This window comes from Danio rerio, chromosome 8, assembly GCF_049306965.1.
Source record: "Danio rerio strain Tuebingen ecotype United States chromosome 8, GRCz12tu, whole genome shotgun sequence".
Classification (NCBI taxonomy): Eukaryota; Metazoa; Chordata; class Actinopteri; order Cypriniformes; family Danionidae; genus Danio; species Danio rerio.
Genome location: NC_133183.1, coordinates 16,261,717 through 16,284,075, shown reverse-complemented (window position 1 = coordinate 16,284,075; position 22,359 = coordinate 16,261,717). Strand labels below are relative to the sequence as shown.

At 37.1% G+C, this 22,359-nt stretch overlaps 1 protein-coding gene and 1 long non-coding RNA gene across 2 annotated transcripts in view; both read left to right on the top strand.

The window, feature by feature from the left end:
* Window positions 1-17,282, top strand: part of qsox1 (quiescin Q6 sulfhydryl oxidase 1) — a 51,988-nt gene extending 34,706 nt beyond the window's left edge. Inside the window, exons 10-12 of the mRNA NM_001128364.1 lie at window positions 1,061-1,199; window positions 6,137-6,319; window positions 16,114-17,282. Of these exons, the coding sequence (NP_001121836.1) occupies window positions 1,061-1,199; window positions 6,137-6,319; window positions 16,114-16,961 (1,170 nt within the window). The 3' untranslated portion in view covers window positions 16,962-17,282. The remainder of the gene's footprint in view (window positions 1-1,060; window positions 1,200-6,136; window positions 6,320-16,113) is intronic.
* Window positions 8,857-10,195, top strand: LOC141375592 (uncharacterized). The gene is made up of 2 exons (XR_012384176.1): window positions 8,857-9,069; window positions 9,287-10,195. It is a non-coding gene; the product is annotated as an uncharacterized lncRNA (long non-coding RNA).
* Window positions 17,283-22,359: the final 5,077 nt, after the last annotated feature.

Here is a 22,359-nt window from a genome sequence, read left to right as displayed (position 1 = left end):
TTACATTTTTTGCGATTTATTTTGCGTTTAAAATAATAGTTTTGCAGGATCGCTAAAATGACGACTTTTTGTTGATTTCAAGAGTTTCCACTTAGATATGCTTAGTGTTTATAGCAGGTTTGGCATGCTGTCCTGGGAGAGAACCCTGAGTTCAGAGATACTTGAGCCCAAGGCTCCCGCCCAGTCAATATGCATATAAGGGGATCCGAGATCTGGTAGTTCTCGAGAGCTCCCTCTTGGAAAAGAGAGAAAAAGGAGGAGATGGGGTGGAAGGGGGGATCCTTCCAAAATGAAGATAGAGCAGTAGGAAGAAAACGATCCATTTATAGTAAGCTTGGATCACTCTGATTGGATTATTACTGATTACTGATGAGAAGCCAGTCGTTCTCAATAATATCACGTGCTCCTCTGGAAATTAATTTGTGAAACTTCACTTTGCGTTGGATTCAGCAAACGCGAAAAACTAGGGGGTCTGTTTTATAGTTTTTGCAAGTTGTCAAGTCATTCGAAAGAAACTTAAATCCTCCAACAGCAAGTTGTCCAGATAAAGGGCATATTTTGATTGATGAAGATTCCATTAATTTTAAACTGGTCTAATTTTGATCTCCACTGCTTGATGCTGAAGCTTACATACCTTCACACACAAACATACACTGAAGCAGAGTTAGTGACATCATTAGCTTTTAGCAGCTCAATCAATGAATCAATAGATCAATGCGGAAGTAAGAAGGCCTCCGTAAGGAAATGAGCTGTTGTCATCAAGATCACCACCTCTTATAGGCAAACCTACCAATCAACTGATGAGTAAATCTGCACAGGAAACTGACCAAAAGGAGCTTTAAATGTGTTCCAAATCACAGTTTGATTCTGTTTATTATAGTCTTTTTCTATTTATGTATGTGTTTGAAAATTATCAGTGGGTTTTATTTCCTACAACAGCCGTACCTCATTTCATTGCTTCACTTCATTTGAGGAGTGACTGAAAGGAAAATTGATTGGCTTCAATTGATTCACAAGTGAAACGCACAAGTCAATTGAGAGTGTTTGTGTGTGCTTTTAGACGAGCGACGCAGTGCTGCCTGAGGGCGTGCAGTGGGTGGGCTGTCAGGGATCTCAGGCCCGATATCGTGGATACCCCTGTGCCGTTTGGACCCTCTTCCATGTGCTTACAGTGCAGGCTAAAGAAATGGGAAGCACAGGTACTAATAATATGCACAGCACCTTGACAAAGTTCCCTTTAAGGCAAGTCATTTCAAGCCAAGCTATTAAATTTAATATTAGGAAACAACAATAACCAATGTCTCATTACTTTCATTTCTAAACATTCGAATCACACAAATTTGCAGAAACTCAGTCTGCTCCGAGCCCCTTCCCCGAAGAATCGTCAGTCTAAAGTAATCGATGATTGGCTCTTGTGCTAAAAGGCGGGGCTTCATTTGCACTTTTCCCCATTTAAAACTATACGAGTGACACATCTTGTGTATTCTATAGTCTTTGACCTTGACTACATCACACTGATAGTTATTAAGTGAAGCATGCCCGGGCTCCAGAGTGTAATTGCTTAGCATCAGCAACTGTTTTGGTATACTGTGGAGATTAGCAGAAGTGTTATATTGAAGTTAGACTGATGTAATAATTAGAACATTAAATCATAAATTAGGCAAAAAATATATATAATAAATATATATTTATTCCTCTTGTTTTACTATAAAACACATTGGTGCTACAGAATTATGCACAGGTCAAAACTTTGTATAGCTGTACAAATTGGGTTTTACTTATTTATTTATTTTTTTAGAACATCCTCTTACCCTACAATTTAATCCCTTACAGATGAGGGAATAAACAAAAATAATGATAATATAAATAATACAAAATAAACAAATAAAAATTATTATAAATACTTTTCAGGGGCTTTATTTGTACATCACGTTACATTGTGTTACATTGTAGTTACCTCAGAATACATTGGTGATTGGTTAATTAACCTCTAAATGGTCATATCTAAATATATTGTAATACTTTTCCACCTCTTCAGAAAAATATCAGGCAAGCATTTTTTCCCCATTGCATAGACCTGTTTTAAGTCTCTAAATCCACTGGGCCACCTTTGGAGAACCTTCTGTCATCCAAAGTACTGTTATCATTTTTTTTATGCAACCAGTTATAATATCCTTAGTACAAATCTTATTTCTTTATTAAACATTTTTTTTCGGACAGTGCTCCCAATAAACACACAATGTTTTTTTTTTGTTTTTTTTTAATTGTAATTAAAAGTGGTATTGTTGATGATCAATCCAAACTTCTTCCGTGATATCAAGCTTGTAAAAAGATGCTATCTTTAAGAAATCCAATATGTTTCTATAACAAAAAAAATGATAAAAACTAAACTCAACAAACACCATTATAAAGTATAACATCCAGTTTTTTTAGAAATATAAGCTGTACATATAGAATCTGCAGGCTTGGAAAACTGCAGGCTTCTCTGTTTTTTTTTTTTTTTTAAATAGACAAGCTGGCATTCTGCCATTCATACTAAGCAAGCAGGATCACAGTCAAATAATTGTAGCAAGAGTTTGAAGAAGAGCCAGAAATACAGTATAACCTTTAAAATATAAACCGGACATAACTTTCAGCTTATGTAAAATAAAACAGTAGTCCCAGGTCAAATTGTGTGACCCCTCAGTGACCTGCCATCAGCTGCTGTGTCACAACCTCCAAGGCCCTTTTGAGATGGATGAGCCTTGTCCATTGTGTGAAGAAGCCCGACATTCATCTGTATTGGCCTGTGTGTGGCCGTCTGTGCGTGTTTATGCTATGTTTTGTTAAAAAAATCCATCTTCACCAATACAAACACGCACCAGAGTGTCATATTCCAGGAAACCGAGGTGCTAGTTATTCTTGAGCCTTGTTTTGCTGCTGGAAGAGTAATTGTGTAGGTAGAGGAGAGGGATTTGTTTAGATTATTTGAATCTGAAGGGTTAATGTGAACACAGCTTCTCCACTCACACTTAATCCAGCAGCTTACAGTGGGCGGAAGAAGAGCGGAGGGGCATCTGCGTGTGGATGTCTGTTTGTGTTTGTGTGAGCGGGTGAAGGGGGGGTCATGTAACCTGCAGATGGAAGGCCAGGGGACAGGGGGTGTCCATCTGTCTACTGGCAATGCTCTGGATTATGACCACCATCTAAACACAGAAAGAAAGAAGTGCACTGAACGCAGTACTAAACTAACAGAAAGAGCATTCAGGGTCAGAACTGACCTGTTACTCCTTGCGGTGACTTGTCCTTAGAATGCATTGTGTTGGAGAGAATAGAATCGGAAGCATTAGTGTAGGCTAATCGGGGGTTCAGACTCACAGACTGAGTGTGTTTGTGTCTATTAGCAAGCTGCTAAAGTTTGGAGTTTTGATGCATTAGAAAACTATTTTTTATTATATTTTATATTATATTATATTATTATATTATATTATATTATATTATATTATATTATATTATATTATATTATATTATATTATATTATATTATATTATATTATTATTTTATATTATCGTATTATATTATATTATATTATATTATATTATATTATATTATATTATATTATATTATATTATATTATATTATTATTATATTATATTATTATTATAATATAGATGCCCTTCCAGCTGCAACCCCTTTCTGGGAAACATCCCCAAACACACACACACTCGTACACTATGGACAATTTAGCCTACCCAATTCAACTGTACTGCATGTCTTTGGACTCTGGGGGAAACCGGAGCACTCGGAGGAACCCCACATGAACGCAGGGAGAACATGCAAACTCCACACAGAAATGCCAACTGACCCAGCCGAGACTCGAACCAGCAACCTTCTTGCTTTGAGGCAACAGCACTACCTACTGCGCCACTGCGTCGCCCATAACTTTATTATATTGCATTATATTATGTATAAAATTGTATTATGATATAATGTTATTGTTCTTTTTATTATTATTTTATATTAAATCTTATTATATATACTCTTATTTTTTATATAATAATTTATTTATTATAGAATTATATTATGATATTATTATTATTATTATTATATATTAAATACTAGTGTATATACTCTTATAATTTCTATTATTGTTGTTGTATTCCATGGTATTTTTTATATTGTAATATAATACTATTATAAAATGTACTATTTATGATTACATAATGTTTTTTGGATGGTTATTTATAACATAATTGTGGAATTATGCCTAGTTAACAATTTTTTATATTTATTGTACACTACAGTGAAAATGACCAATAATATATCAGTATATTTTTATATTTCCATTAAATTAATTAAACACCTTGGCTTATTTATGAGTAGTGTTACAGCCAAAACATAATTTTAGGTGTAGGCCCTGCATATTGTGTTGTGCTTATAAATATGACTGTAAAACTGTCAGTAGGTGGCAGCAATGCTTCGTATTGATTGATTCATTGCATAATTTTTTCAATCGATTTGTTCAAAATGGTTGATTCAATTCCCAAATCCAAGAACGCAGAGAACAGGCTTGCGTTCGTGTGGAGACCGGTCTTGCCAAGTAACCTCGAAAGAATGAACTCAAGAGACCGCAAACAGAGAATGCGTCCTGTGAGAAATGAGATGCTGCGTTCTTCTCTGGTTCCTCCTGATGGTCACGTGACCTTTATGCGTTTTTAACAGGAAACTATTTAAACATTACAGCATTGATACAACGATGTATTGTTTTTCCTCTTTTCACAATACGTACTATGTATAAAGATTTTACAAATATACGTTGCACAATACAAATAAAACAGATTTTAAAATGATTTTAAAACAATTTTTTAAACTTTAGCAAATAAACACTCTTAATGTGTTTATGACTTTATTAAGATTTTCATATTAATGTTTACTTTCATCCATTTCATTTAGGGAAACTCCTGAGACAAATAAGTTATATCTCTGAACTTTAATAATATATATATAAAATCACTAAATGTAAATGTAAAATGCTGCACTTCCCACCGCCTTTATTCGGCCGTAATGACTTCTCAGATCTCTCCAGCGAGTTTTGCACTCAAGTCTGCATTGATGCATTCTCGATATCAAGAACACATCCTGGAACTTTTACGCGTCTTCCGTTCTTGCGGTCTTGATGATGACGTTACCCGAGAACCTGAGGACGCATGAAGAATGCATTTTGAGAAACAGCAACTGTGTATGGATCATTGAATCATCTGCTTTCTTGATTCATTTAATGTCATTTCTTTAGAAACAAATTGTTGCTCCAATATAGTTTATTTAAAAAAATTTTTCACTGATAAAAATTTACATTGTTGTGTCTAAAAGTGTGAATTACAGAATATTTACTTCTTATTTGTTAGAATGTTAAAATCTATAAATCTATATACAGTTGAAGTCAGAATTATTAACCATCATAAATTATTAACCCTGTATATTTTTCCCCAATTTCTGTTTTCAGAAGATTTTTTTTGTCAACAGATTTCTAAACAGTTGTAATAACTCATTTCTAATAACTGATTAATTAAATTTTTGCCATGATGACAGTACATATTGACAATATTCAGCTTAAAGTGACATTTAAAGGCTTAAAAATTTAAAACTGCTTTTATTCTAGTTGAAATAAAACAAATAAGACTTTCTCCAGTAGAAAATACTGTTTAAAAAAAGAAAAAAAAAACTTGCTTTTACACATCTTTTGGGAAATATTTGAAAAAAGAAAAATCGTGAGGGCTTATAATTTTGACTTTAACTATACATGCATCATATCTTGCAAATTTAAAGAAGAAACTGATATTTTTTTACTTCAACAATAAGTATAGGTTAATACTTTTTAATTCAAAATGTATTGTTTGTTGCAAAGTGAGTGACATACTTGATAATGGTTATAAAATAATAATGGAATAAAAAACAAAAACAGTTCCAAGATTATCATAGACTATAAATACTGCACACCCCTACAATGACATTCCTTTACTGAAATATATGAAGTCATTGAATGTTTTATGTTTTTTATGCATCCAAAAACATTGCTTCTTTAATAGCATTTTCATTTATCTTCCTCTTTTTTTCTCTCTCTCTCTTTTTTGTCCATTTCCTCTTTTCTGTGTGTTAGTCTCAGAGCCTCAGGAAGTGCTGCTGGCTATGAGAGGTTACGTCAGCAGTTTTTTCGGTTGCAGGCCGTGCGCAACTCACTTTGAGGCTATGGCCGCGGAGAGCATGGATCAGGTCAACTCGCTGTCTGGCGCTGTCATTTGGTTGTGGTCACGCCACAACCGAGTCAACAACCGCCTGGCAGGTCAGTATTTTCAGTGCAAACAAATTTGAAGTGTTAAACACACATGACTAACACACCAGCAGCCCAAAGCAGTATTTGCACAGTATTTTTTAAATGTCACTTAAAGAGATATGTTCACCCTAAAATTTAAATTGTCAACATAATGTCCTCCTCTTGATTTAAGCTTATTTTGTTTCTTTCTTATGTTCAATTAAAAAAAAGATAATTTGAAGAATGATGGAAAACAGCAGCAATTAACTTCCTTTGTATTTTTTATCATATTATGAATGTCAATGGTCCTGCTGGCTTCTAACATTCTTCTTTATATCTACAGCGTTCAAGAGAAGAAAGAAATTCATAAAAGTTTATAACTACAGGGGTATAGAGTGTAAATAGTGAGGACATTTTCACATTGGGGTGAACTATCCTTTTAAAATTCAAAGCAATTAAATTTACAGAAGTTTTGAGTTATTTTTGCAACTGAAGTCATTATTGTTCAATTTTTATATATTTTTAACGCAGAGATTAATCACAATCAATTGTATCCAAAATAATAGTTTGTTTTGACATGTGTGTGTGTGTGTACTGTATAAATTTATTATGTGTGTAAATATAAACACGCATGCATGCATATATTTAAGAAAATGCTTAATTGTATTTAGAGATAATATATATACAGTATATATGTATATGGGCGACACAATGGCTCAGTGGTTAGCAGTCACCTCACAGCAAGGAGGTTGCTGGTTTAAGTTTCGGCTGGGTCAGTTGGCATTTCTGTGTTGAGTTTGCTTGTTCTCCCTCTGTTCATGTGGGTTTTCTGCTAGTGCTCCGGTTTCCCCACAGTCCAAAGACATGTGCTATAGGTGAATTGAATAAACTAAATTGTCCTTAGTGTATTAGTGTGAATGAGTGTGTATGGATGTTTCCCAGTACTGGGTTGCAGCTGGAAAGGCATCCGCTGTGTAAAACATATGCTGGATAAGTTGGCGTTCATTCCGCTGTGGCGACCCCTGATGAATAAAGGGACTAAGCTGAAGGAAAATGAATTAGTGGATCAATAGATGTATATGATAGAAATTATGTACAAATGTAAATATCTATGTAACAATTTTTATTATGGTTTTGTTCTTATGTATGTTTGTGTTACATATGCATAATACAAATATGCAATACACACATATATTGTGTCAAAACAAACTTTTTCTTTTGGAAGTGATTTAATCACGATTACACTATAACAATATATATATATATTTTTTTGTGATTTATTTTTGTATTTTTTAGTGATTTTATTTTTTGATTTCATGTTTTATTTGTTTCATACACTGTTCATTATTCTAGAAAGTTATTTTTGCTCAGTATATCTGTGCAGGCTATTTTTCTTTTTTGAATAGAGAAGCTTTGCAATTAACGACACACTTTACAACCTTCATTTACCTTTAAACATTTTTGAATAATGTTACCATCTGACAACTTTCTATACATGCCCTATATACAAACCAATGAAAGTTAAAAGCAATGTGTTTGCTACTATTTTATTTTTTATTTATTATTACTTATTCCATGTGTTCAAAATAATGAGAATACTTCCATCACAGAATTGTAAGGTTCTGTTATTTAGGTTTTTGTATGTTCTGGTGGATTCTCTCATTAAGTGTGATTCAACGTGATTACTCTAATTTTAATTTAGCAAACTATTTTTTTAAAAGCAAATTAATTAATCTAAAAAGTAACTTGAGTTACGTTTTTAAAAAAGAAACTCAAATATCATTACTTAATATTTTACATAATGCGTTACTTTACTCGTGATTTAGTTTTAAGTGCATCTAAAAACTTCTGAGGCCAGTCACTTGTGTCTGGAGCAGGAGAAAAGAAGAGGGCACACCAGGAGTTTGGGAGGGTTTTTTTGGAGGATTTTCCCTCTCCAGAGCACCAGTGCAGCTTCTTCCCTTTAAATCCCTTTAATTCGGCGATCCTCTGGGCAGACACCAGCTGTCCTGTTCTGTACTATCTGTCTATCTCTCTATTTCTCTCTATTTCTCTCTCTCTCTCTCTCTCTCTCTCTCTCTCTCTCTCCCTCCCTACACTTTTATCTATTCTTTTTTTATTTGTCACACCTTTTATTACTCCCAATTTAGTTCTTTAATTTACAGCTAAAGTGGTGAAACAACACAATTCTTGAGATTTGGGGGGGGACAACTTAATTGTTTCGTGTTCAATAAACTTCAATTTGTAAAAAACTAATAAGTTAACTTAATTCTTTCATGCTGTCAACACAAATAGATTTTTTTGTACAGTGTGAGATGTTTTTACGGTTTTTTTTTTATTTCAAAGTATTTCTAAGTAAAAGTGACTGCAAAGAACTAGCTACTCAATTGACATTTCCTAAATTAAAATCGTAGTTATGTCTCGACCTGCATTGCTGTGGTCCATAAGGGCTATAAAGGGAGTTAGTTGCCTCTCTTCACACTTGCCTAATTCATTTGTTTGTCCTCTTTTGATGTCTCGTGCCTCTTTAGCGTCTGTGCTTTCTTTTTTTTTTTTTTTTTTACCAGCCATGAAGTCATGAATAATTGGACAAAAGTCCCCCATGCTTGTCCCCCATGACTCCACTGTGTCGCCTTGTCCCCTGTCACTCCTGCTGATTAGGTCTTACTGTCTCCCTGGTCCCGGGAGGGTCGTTCCTGCTGCTTGACAATTGATACAGCAACAGTGTCTCCTGGCTGAAGCACGAGGCCCTTTATTCCCAAGACACCCCGGGACAGCAGGTGGCACACGCCACGCCGCCCGCATCAAGCCTTCCTCTGCTTTGTAATCTCTGGCCCAAGTGGCTAACTGTGTGTGTGTGTGTGTGTGTGTGTGTGTGTGTGTATGTGTATGTATGTATGTGTGTGTGTGTGTGTGTGTGTGTGTGTGTGTGTGTGTGTGTGTGTGTGTGTGTGTGTGTGTGTGTGTGTGTGTGTGTGTGTGTCCTCCTACCCTCAGACACCCTTTATTCCTCCCAGTTCCCAAGAGAAACCCTCCTCCTCCTCCTGATTGTGAGCCTCTTTAGTACTTCCCTCCCCTCTCTCTCTCTCGCTCTATCTCTCTCTCTCTCTCTCTCTCTCTCTCTCACACACACACACGCAGAGCTAACCAGGCATGAATAGTGGCCTATTAGTATCACTGCTGCACAATTAATTTAACTGGCATGAAGGCAAAAGCAACAAGCCTCAGCCACTTGTCGAGGGAAGAAATGTCTGTAGGTGGGAGGCAAATACATTTAGCTTTTAAAAGCCAGCTTTTTTTCAGTTGCTCTGCCTTTTCTGTCTTTGTGTACTGCATACTGTGATGTACATTGCCTACAGGGGTTTTAAATGGCATGCATTATGGCAAGGGTGGGCAATTAATTTTTTCAAGGGGCCACATTAGACTCTGGGACAGTTTTAAGGGGGCTAGACCAATACAATAAAAGCTCTAAAGTAAAAAAAAAAAAAAAAAAAAAAAAAAAAAAACATTTTACACACAGTAAACACATCACAATATTACCTTCATATAAATGCCACTGGGTTGTTTGATTCAATGCTTCACCCTAAATACATTTTTAATATTATTTATTTATTCATTCATTCATTCATTTATATATTGTTCTTGTTCAGTGAAAGAATTTATAGCCTGTGTTGGGCTGAACAAGTGCACTGTAGTCAGGTTGAATGTGAGGTGGATATGTAATGTAAGGATCATCACTCAGAGAAGATCTGTATCTGGATTTGTTAAATCATTAATCTGAGGTAATTAGTCTACCTTTATTACTGTGTCCTAGACATTTAACATCAGGGATGTAACAAAGTGTGAAGCTGCCTGGTTGGTTCCTGTCACATGACTCGTGGTTCCATCACGGCACTCTGAATTGTTTACATTTTTTTTTTATAACTCGCGGTACCTGGAAAATGTGAGCATGACATACCACATATGCATCCCTTCTGTCCCCATATGAAATATAGAAACTGAGCGCACAAAAGACACTATAGGCTCTATTTTGACAGTCCATCCGCAGAGCGCAAAACGCAGGGCGCAAACGCTTTCAGGGCATGTCAGAATGCATTTTTGCTAACTTAAGGACGGGAAAATCCGCTTTGCGCCATGGCGCATAGTCTAAAAAGGTTGAGTTTAGTTTCTTAATGAGTTATAGGTTTTGAGAATAAACCAATCAGAGTCTCATCTCCCATTAACTTTAAGAGCCAGCTGCGCCGCGCCATAAGCACATTGCTATTTACATGAAGTAAGTTCACGTTCGCTTTTGCTCTCGTGGATAGGGAAACCTTACCGCACAGACATCAATTAGGCTATAAATAATTAATTTCATTTGTTAAGTGCAAAGATTTGTTTCAAAACTATTTCTAAATTCAGTTCTAATTTCCAGCAAACGAATAAATGATTAATAATAACAAAGTGTGGTCAAAATATTATTATTATTTCCAAATACACCTGCTATGCCCCATATGGTCTAAAACCTGACAGGTGGACAAATCTAAGCTTGTTTTTAATTAAACAAATATAAATATGGATATAATAAATAATACTGCTAATAATAATAACATTATACAAAAGCAAATTGAATGAACTGAAAAAGCTTCCAGAGATGAAGAAAGTATGAAGGCAGTGGTTTTTAAATTCATGTAGGCTAGAAATTAATATGTTTTGTAATATTTTAATCATTTATATTTATATCCTATATATATATCCTTATTATGTATATCTTTAAGATATTATATATTTTTCATATGTAAAGATATTTGCGTATTGCTCTACATCTTGTGTGTAGTGTGTAAGCCAGGCGCACTTTGCGCCAGACAATAGACCGACTTTGTTCTGGTCTAAAGAACAGACTGTTTACAGTTTCTCAAAATAGCAATGCACCAAAACACGCCTGCTTTTTTATACCAGAACGCCCATGGGCGCACATTTGAGCGCAAATGCATTTGCCATTTAAACAGTGTGGCGCAACACCTCAAAATGACCCTTGCGCCAAGCTTAAAGTAGCAAAAGACTATTGCGCCGCGCATTGCACCGGGTGTATGATAGGGCCCAATATGTTAAAGCTCCTTTTGTTGACTTGCAATATCAGACCTGCGTATTGCAAGGCCCTGTTTAGGGTTGAATTTAAACTAAATAAATACTTCACGCGGGCCAATCAAAGAAGTCCAGTGGGCTGCAAAATGTCCAGGTCTGTATTATGGCCATATGCCACATATGATCTCAGGGCAACACTTGTATAATTACACACGTGATGTGCTTTTGTGATTCATGTTTATTTTGTCTATTATTTTTATTTTGCCTTTTTTAAAATGTTGTTTTCTTAAAGAAATTTTAAATTGACACATTGTTTGGGTGTTTTGTGTGGTTGCTTAGAGGCTTTGTGCAGTTTACAAGGCAGGTTTTTAATTAGTTGAATTGTTGCTTGGCGCAAGGGAGTTTTTCTGTGTTGTTGTTACGGTGTTGCTTTGCTGTTGCTAATGTGTTTAGGAAGGATGTGTATAATGAGTTGATTTTCTAGATGCTAGAGAGTTCTGTGTTGTTGCTAAGGAGTTGGTATGCTGTTCCTAAAGTGTTTAGGAAAGATGGATGTAATTCGTTGATTTGTTGCTGGGTGGATGTTTTGTGTTGTTGTTAGGGGAGTGTTAAGGTGTCCACAAAGTGTTCATTGAGCCATTTTGTGGCTTGGTGCATGGTTTTATGTTGTTGCTAAGGTGTTGCTAAGGTTATGAATAAGATGCTTTGTGCTTTCTACTTGCTGGGGTGTTTTGTGTGGTTGCTAGTATGTAAGGGTTGCTAAAAGGTTCAGGGAAGTTTTAATGAGTTGCTGTGTTGTTGCTGCTTACTTCATTGTTCTAGTCAGTTTTAAGCAGTTACTGTAGTTTTGGCAACTTTTTAACACATTTGTACAGTGCTCCCGGGACAAAAGTCATTCTAGTCGAGACTAAAGCCAATCTGAAGATGCTGGACTGTAACACTGTGTGTAGTAATGGTCAAATCATAAATGCAGAACATTTCAAAAGGTAAAATTTCTCTTTTTATGTTTTTGGATTTTACGAACTTTTGTGCTCAACAAGTAACGATATTGATGATAATACAGTCACTTACTGCACTGACCCTAAGCCAAAATAGCAAACAACTTGCACTATGTGCTTTAGCACTAATGTGCTTACTGTCTACTCTAAATTATTAGATATTAAAAATGTTTTATACTATTTAGATCAGAAAGGTGGATATGCACATTGAGACGCAGGGATATTGATGGTTCACACGAGTTGTTCATAACGGAGATTCATTCACAAACCAATCACTCCCTCCATAATTAGAAGTGAAAGCAGGAGAGGGGGTGTGTTGAGGACATGGATTGGATCAAATTTAACAGAGAGGCCAGATGATACATTTCCATGCACACAAACACATGCTCTTTGTCTACAATGCCTGTGTGATCACTTATCCATCGATGTTGAAAAGTAATGTAAAATTGTAATCATCATAATTTAAAAAGGTATTTGCATGCAGACCACTGGGTCATAAAACTTCCGATCATAGATATATGTATAAATGTTTACATATCTATTGCTCCCGATAGCCAGTTCTCCACTACACCTTGGTCCCACATTCATTTCAAAGGAGCGCTACCCTATATTAAAATGGCGGCTCTATTGACGCATTCCTTCCAATAGACAACAAAGCGTAGGCGACATCTAGTGTAAATATATATGGCTAGGGTGTTGCTATACATTTCCTAAGGTGTTCAGGAATTAAATTTAGGTCACTAGAATAATACTTGTTAAAATGCATGGTTATACTAAGAATGTATATTAGTTTTTTTTTTTTTAAATGTCACTGATTGCCTTTTAAAATCAAGTATATTGCATTGTGAAATCCTGCTGGGTATGCAGCTTTCATAGGGGTAATCAACATCTAATCAAGTGCTAAACAACATCTCATTCCTCTCCAGTACAAGTAGCATCTCAAACATACCTCTTGCTCCAATTTCTTCTATTCCACCTCCCCTATTCTACAGCACTCTTGAAACAGGATTAGCCTACATGTTAGTTTTGCATTTGTTTAGTCAGTCCTCCCTTCATCTGAACCCTGCCCACTCATCGGCACTTGAGTTCACTCACACTTACTGGAACTGTCCCGCATGACAGCTCCAGCTCCATTCACACGCATGAATATTAATGCACGGTCCTGCCAGCTTTTGTATCAATGTTAACGACACCCCAGCTGAAGTCACCTCTGTCCTGAAAGGCTCCATGATTAGAAATAAGATCTTCACAGGCATTGCATCACATCAGCGCCAGATATGAGTGCTGTCACAAAGACCCCTGGACTCCTGTAGACACATAGTAAAATTGATGTATCTCTTATGTAAAGTGCGTTATGCAGAGTACGTCCACACATGCATATATACATCAGATTAATCTACGTAAGAGATGGGGGAGGGATGGAAGCTAAGCGCCGCTGCCACCTCATGTAGTGTCCTGGCCGCCCCGTGACACCCGCCACAAGCAATTTATTAGCGGATGCCTCAGTCTGGGGTGCCGTTTGGGGGGAGGTGGAACAGAAAACATCTGAAGGGAAAAAATAGTAATTCATTAGAGGGAAAGCTGCAGCCCAGAGGTGCTGGCTTTCATGTTCAATTTGGAGATGGTGGCATGTTGGTAGGGGGTGTGAAGAGGAGAGGCCGGTGCGTGCGCATGTGGACAGGGAGAGGGGCGTCTCGTTCACCCCAACCTCATCTATTATCTTCACGATCCTCCCTCTGGGAGAGACCACAGGCCTATTGATCTTGTCTTTAGACCTGTCACACACACACACAGTTCACACTGCACCTCAAGGTTGGACGAAATTCTGAGTTTTGAATGACAGGAAGAGGAATCGCGAGAGAAATTCTGAATTCTGTGTTACTCCATTTTTTACTCCAAGTTATGCACAGTTGTTTTTTACATATGCAGTATAAATTAAAGGTGCAGTAGGTGATTGTCTTCAGAAACATTTTTTGTTGTGCTGGTTGAAAGTCTCTTCACAATCCAATAGTAATGATTAAAGTAAATGATCTAAATGTATTTATGCGTATTTTTATATTCTGGGTAAGGCATAAGACTAAAAAATGTTTATCAAGGTGAAAATTGTTGGCCGTTAATTCCCATCATTTTTATAAGTAACCCAAAATGTCTGTCAGCAAATTTAGATTTGTACATTTGCACATCTCTGTTCAGGCAAATCCGCCATTAGCATGTTCACGTGTGCTGCTAGTTCATGTGCAGACAGCGGTAAAAACAAATGCTGAATCAAAACTTTTAAAAAATCCTGAATCAATATTGGAGTTACTCTGGCACACTGGAGGAAGGATGACACCATGGCTGAAGTATTTCTGTTAGACAGGTAATGTTATGTCTTAGAACTCTTTTAGTCAGGCAAAGCTGATGTGTAGATTGTGTTGTTTTATGAATGGGTTATATGCACAGAAGTGTTGTTCAGCTATACTGAAATCCTCTGGCGAAGCTTAATGTGACTTTTTTCAATTTCATTAGGTCCTTTTACAGCATCAATAATTTAGATCTTTATTTAGTTTAACAACAAAACATCAGTAAATAGTGCTATTCCACCTAGCCTGCTTTACTGAGCTGAACTTTACTGAGGTTTTACATTCACATTGGTTCATTTTTGAACAATGACAGCCTGTGCTCCCTATATTGTTTACCAAGCTACTGTGAATATTCGGTCTAAATTAGCATGTAAGTATGGTTTAGTAATAAGTGTAATTCGTGCATGCTGCCGGCCAACCACTAAGCATACAGTAGTGGCTTTAGGACAGCGTGTGAGAGAGTGAGACCCGCGATCCTTACATGCATGAAATATACACATTATGACAAGTTTTGCTTGCTACACAAGTGAAATTGTGCTAAATAGAATAGTTTTTCGTTCAGAATTGTAGTATTATAAAGTAAAGTTTTCTAACTGGCGAATGACATGATCTAGTGGGTCTCTGTCATCTTTAATGAGCGCATTTGTGATTTCACGAGGTATGGCATATTTATACATATTATGCTAACCGGTTCGTATTCAGGCAGATCACATACTGCACCTTTAATATGCATTACACTGCTTTAATCCACAATATATTGTGTCCAGACACTATCTTAACGATAATATTGTGGTTATATATTAGGCTATATAGAACATTCCTGGATATGGGGAGTTTTTTGTAATGTGTGTGTTAGGCCGTCAACATAAGTGATAAACCCGAACTCATTGGCTTGTTACATGCGTAACTTAACCAGAGTTAAATAATTAATCTTTTTGTTAAATTAGACTAAAGCCAATTTTAACCCCAGGGTTAAGTGACATTCGACACTTGTAATTAGGCATAAGCTTGTGAACCAGAACAATGCATTCTTCACATTTAAACATAAATGTGTGAGATAAATAGTTTTCAGTCTAATAATATAATGGTTATTAATAATAATAAGGATTTTTTTAAAATAGATTACATTTTCTTGGCGCTAAAATAATTATGTGAAATATTTAGGTTACACCTCATGAAATATTCACCTAGTGATTACCTTACAGAAAGGCACAAAATCATTGTTCACAACCTTTTCCCTCACATACATTTTGCATCCCTTAAGTAAAACATGTAAAACAATGTAGTTTTTTTATCAGTCATTACTTTTGCAGATGTAAAAAAATGAAAGATTAATTGTCAATTGTTTGATTTGGTTTCCTTCCTTGATTGTTTATAAAATTATAAAACTTTTGCTTCGACTGTCTCTTATCCCACACAGGAGACCTCAGCGAGGACCCCCATTTCCCTAAGATTCAGTGGCCCTCCCCAGAATTGTGTCCTTCCTGTCATGGGGTAACAATTATCGGAGATCACAACTGGATCAAAGATGAGGTGCCGCAGTTCCTCCAGAACTACTTTTCCTCATCTCGCATTCTGAACGACTACCTGCAGGACGAGACCCAGGCCCTCATCCAGCAGAGAAACCGCCTCACAGCCGCCCGCATGGAGAAAGAAGCTGGACGCGGGGCAGACAGGAGAGCACGAGACATTTTCGACAACAATCCTGCTGATGAGCCTCAGGAAGAAGAGGAGGAGGAGGAGGAAGAGGAACCAACATTTGAGGAGCAGGCAGTTGAGCCGTATCCTGCGGGATTAGAGGGAGCACCCGGAGCAGACCAGGCACCATGGGAGAAACCACAGCCTTTATCATCTCAACGCAAGCCAAAAATTGTGGGGATGAAGCTCCGGGAGGCTCAGGAGGACATAGTAGATCTGGATTACTTCGTCAGCCAACATTATAAAGCCAAAGCCCTTCGAGCCGCCGCCATGTCTGGTGTAGTGCGGCGGAGGAGCCTGCAGAAGAAGGAGGACGTGGAAGACCTGCAGTTTGAAGGAGGTTGGAGGGTGAAGAGAGACTTGGGAAGCCAGGAAGAGAATTTCGGAATAGAGCCATACCCCAGAGCCCAAAGCAAGCACTGGATGTCCCTGCTCAGTGTGGGGTTCTCCAGACTGGATGTGAGCCTGTGTGTCCTACTGTACCTCCTGTCCACCATGTGCTTGCTCGCCATGTACATGTATTTTAAACTGAGGATAAAGCTGCGAAGTGCTAAAGTGTCTCTACCTTAAGGCATTGCCGTTGCATAGACTTTGGATTCTAAAAGGAATGGCCAAATCTCACAAATATCTGGCTCCTAGAGAAATCGTCAGCTTCAATGCCAAAGTAATGGTCACACTTTACAATATTGTTTAATTATGCTTGATGTATTTACTAACAGGATCTCATAATGAACAATACCTGTACAGCATTTATTCAGCATTTACCAATGCATTGTGAAAATCCAAATGCTTGTTAACATTAGTTAGTGCACATTGTGAGTTAAAGTGAACTAACAACGAACAGCTTTATTTCCATTAGCTAATGTTAATAAAGATGAATGAATACTGTAATGAATGTATTGTTCATGGTTTGTTCTTGTTAGTAGATACGTTGCTAATATAACCATATTGTAAAGTGGTACCAAAGTAATGCATGGGAATTTTTAAGCAATTGCGGTACTGTTTTTAATGTGATGGTGCCCTGCACATGCCCATGCTTCAGCTCTGATTTTACTTTTCTTTTTAATTATATGCAGCAGTATTGATAAAACATGGTTTAGATTTAGGAAATGATCTATCACAAAGACATGCCACTTGTTTTTAGGTACCAATTAAAACACTCAAAGTGCATCAATATTGGAGCCCAATTCTGGTAATGATAATACAAACACACCCCACATCTCTCTGTGTGTGTTGATCCATTTCACTCTTACTGCCTGTCCATTTACTGTGCCTTCAATATTGGATATTTTCCCATTTTGTTTCAGATCGATATTTTAAAAGATGAAAGGAGTCACATATGTTGCACTTTGTGCTCCTTTGGTACGCATTAACAACCAACAAGAGCAACTCTCTCACTTTCTCACTGAAATGGAGTGATTTGCTGGGTGAAACCTGATTAAAATTATTTTTTTTAAAAACATTGTTTTGTTTGTTTGTTTGTTTGTTTGTTTTACTCCAGTTGTGTTTTCTGGCATGACAAGCCTTGTTGACAACTTTTTAAAATTCCTGTGCCTTTAAAACCTATAGAGTTAGTGTTTTAATGACAATCGCTTATGGCTGAAATCATAGTAGCCATAGCAACATTTTGGCATCTCCCGTGTTTGGTTTCCTCTTTTTTTGCTAAAAGTAATATTACCATCACACCATAGACAGAGACATAAGACCATTTTGTTGCCTGCATGTTAAGTTCACATTAATTTTCTTTTTGGCTTAATCCCTTTATTAATCAGGGGTCGCCACAGCAGAATGAATCATGAAACTTCGGAATGAAACTTATCCAGCATATGTTTTACGCAGCGGATATTCCTCCAGCTGCAACCCATCACTGGGAAACACCCATACACACTCATTCACACTCATACACTGTGGACAATTTAGCTTACCCAATTTACCTATGGCACATGTCTTTGGACTTTGGGGGAAACCGGACCACCCAAAGAAAACCCACGCAAACACGAGTAGAACATGTAAACTCCACACAGAAATACCAGCTGACCCAGCCAAGGCTCAAACCAGCGACCTTCTTGCTGTGAGGTGACATCGCTACCCACTGTGCCGCCAAGTTTACGCTTGGGTTTATATTTATTAATTTAGCAGATGCTTTTATCCAAAGCGACATGCATATGAGGATAAAAGAAGCGCATAAGTCTAAGTTAGTTTAGCTGTTAAATACAAATAATGAAGTCTTTGTTGTAACTGAGTGTTTGTAGGAAAGTGTCTGGTGCATATGGAGAGTAAAGAGTGTGTCAAGCCCACACATGTGTGAAGCGCTCTCAGAAATGCACATTGTTTACCCAGAAAAGTATAAGAAGGTGTTTGGTGCGTAAGGAGAGTAAAAGTGTGTGTGTGTGCGTCCTAGCGGCCTGATCTCATGAGAAAACGTAAGTATTTGATGTTTTGTCAGTTTAGTGGCTATTTCCTACGATTTCAGTCGCAATGAACATGTACGTTTTCAAGAAGGAGGCATGGCACTCAACCCCGACCTTAAACCCAACCATCATTGGGGGATGAGCAAAGCGTACTTAATTATACGAATTAGATTGTACAAATTCATACGAATTAGCCATTAAATCAAAAAGTTACAAATTGTTGTGAGATTGCCTTATCCTACAGGTTTAAAGAGGTGATTTAACATTTAAAATCTCTTTAAAATGCTTTAAACTACAACACAATCTTACAGCAATTCGTAACTTTTGGATTTAGTGGCTAATTCGTATGAATTCAAATGAACTCATTTGTACAATTCAATGCAATTTGTTTGTCCCCCAATGATTTTCGTATGAATGAACCTTTCCATAAATTAAACACGATCAGACTGGAGGATTTGGATACCAGAAAATAGACTTTATTAGAACATAATAAAGCCGAGATGTCTGAAAAGCTCTTCAGCACAACCTAAAGTCTCTCCTAGACCATCTGAATTGTATGTGTCCATGATCCTGCTTTTATACAGATTTCTGCCCAACCTGTGTGTATTCTCATATTAACTCTGACTAACTTTGAGGTTTTACTTTACGGAAAGGTCAAGTACTTGTTTAGGCAAAGTCTCTTTGAGGCAAGTCTTTTCACTCGGCAGCCATATTTGAAATGCCTCTCGGGCAGTATGCTCGGGCGTTCTGTTTGACTGGAGAAACATCAAATTCTGCAAAGTTGCTAGCCAAGCTTACGATTAAATTTCATATTAGGAATCACCAATCAAATTAAACAAAAACTGTCTCATTAGTTTCATTTCTAAACGTTTGAATAACGCAAAATCTGCAGAAACTCACTTCTGGTCCGAGCCCCTCCCCCAGAGAATTGTGAGTTTATAGCGATCGATGATTGGCTCCTGTACTAGAAGGCAGAGATCATTCGCCATATTGACTGTTACACTTTCCCCCATTCAAAACTACACAAGTGACATGTCTTGTGTATTCTAGTATCTTTGGTTTAGGTGCTCCTTTAATTCTTGGCTCTCAGCCCTGCTCGCTCAGGTCTACATTTCAGTGTTGCCTTTGCTAAATTCTTTTAGTATATGGTTATATGTTTATATCTTAACTTAATATATCATCACTCTCCTGAAAGCCTCTTACACATACAGTTAAAGTCAGAATTATTCGCCCCCCTGTTTATTTTTCTCCCAATTTCTGTTTTAACGCAGAGAATATTTAACACATTTCTAAACGTAATAGTTTTAATAACTCATTTCTAATAACTGATTTCTTTTATCTTTGCCATGATGACAGCAATAATATTTTAATAGATATTTTTTAAGACACTTCAATACAGCTTAAAGTGACATTTAAAGACTTAACTAGGTTAATTAGGCAAGTTATTGTATAACTATGGTTTGTTCTGTAGACTATCAGAAAAAATACAGCTTAAAGGGGCTAATAAATTTGATCCTAAAGTGATTTTTAAAAAAATTAAAACTGCTTTTATGCTAGCCGAAATAAAAAATATGACTTTTTCCAGAAAAAACAATATTATCAGACATACTGTGAACTTTTCCTTGCTCTGTTAAACATAATTTGGGAAATATTTAAAAAAGAAAAAAATTCAAATGGTGGCTAATTATTCTGACTTCAGCTGTATAGCTTCATATGAATGTTTAACATATATAATCAGTGCTTTACATATTCAGTAATTTTACATATTCAGTTCATCTTCAGCATAGCTTTCTCATAGTGTTGCTCCTGTGCAGGCTTACTCATCTTACACACACATACCACAGTATCTTTAGTTCACATGCTTGCGTGTTTGCTTTCAGAAAATACAAACTGCATCACACTTTTAGAGAATACTTTTAGAGTTTCCTCATGAGATCAGGCTGAAAACCCTTATTTATTTTTGACCAGCTTGAAAAAAAAAATTTGCTCTCTCACATTGTTTGTCCAGATTTGTGTCGACGCTAAATTTTGAGTTGTCGTAGTTAATCAATTTCAAACCTTTTTGATGAGTTTGGCAGTGTTACAAGTTACAGTTCCTGGTTTATCAGTAACCATTTACAAAGTCGGCAAGTGCTTAATGTGTTTCTGAATTCCTAATTTTCAAAGATTAGCAGTGTGTTTCAAGCCTTCAGTTGTTTACTTTTATGTGCACTCATTTCCTAATCAGGGGCAGCACGGTGGCACAGTGGGTAGAACAATTCCCTCACGGCATGAAGGTCGCTGGTTCAAGCCTTGGCTGGGTCAGTTGGCATTTCTGTGTGGAGTTTGCATGTTCTCCCTGCAAACTCCACACTCTCTCCACACCACACTCTGCTCGGGTTTCCCTCACAGTCCGAAGACATAAGCTATAGTTGAATTGAATAAGCTAAATAGGTCGTAGTGTATGTGAGTGTGTGCAAGAGTGTGTGGATGCTTCCTAATTTTGGGTTGTGGCTGAAATCCGCTGCGTAAAACATATGCAAGCTAAGTTGGCAGTTCATTCCGCTGTGCGACCCCAGATTAGTAAAGGGATTAAGCTGAAAAGAAAAGGAATGAATGAATTTCTCAATCAAACCAAACTATTTTAGACTACGGTGAGTTCTTTTGATTTGCACAGCCTGAGTATCATTCACCCTATCAATGTCCACATTGGTTATTCACTGAAGATCTGATGTGTTATGTTTAAGGGTGTCTGGGGCTAAGAAGTGCTGCGGGAAGGGGGCAAGCAGGCCCATGGGTGGAAGAAGAACAAGCCTGTTGCCATCTGCTCTGTTTTTGCTAGCTAAATCCTAACAATTTCATTGGGATTATAGCAAGTGAGTAATCCTGCTTTCCTTTGGGTCTGCGGGAGATTACCACGGGGATTAGCCCCCACCCGATAATAAACTTTATTAAAACGCAATCGGCTTTCAAGGCCTCTTGCCTCACACACTTGGAAGTTGGCTGTGCCCTGGGAGGGGGTGGATACCCCGAGGGACAGCGGATCTGAAGAAGAACAACCAAAGACAAGGGTTTGAAGTGTTCCAGATTACAGGCTCATCTGAAGGACACCATCACTTGATCTTGAGCTTTAGGGTTTTCCTGGAAATCAAAGCTCCGCCTTTTTGTCCCACTTCTCTGTTGGCTTGTCCCATTTGTTTTTTCTCGACTAGATGGGCTGTGAGAGCTGACAATGTTGAGCATTTGAAAACTGTGACTTTTGAAAATAACCACTCTGAAGGCTTTTGGCAAATGATGTGTATATACAAGATTACCAGTTAAATTGCTACATTTAAAGTGACAGGTCTTTTAAAAATCATAAGTTGCGGCAATCATGATGACCGATCACATGGCATTTACAGTACATATAAAACAGAACACAACAAACTATAGTTCATTTTTAAACAACAAGGGAATTATGAATTAAATATATAACAAACGCATGAGAGGAATACAGTCCTGCAGTCGCTCTTCAGATGTTGCATTGGCAGAATCAATCGTCTGATCTCAGAGTGCTGTCGTGGTACTTTGATGCCACA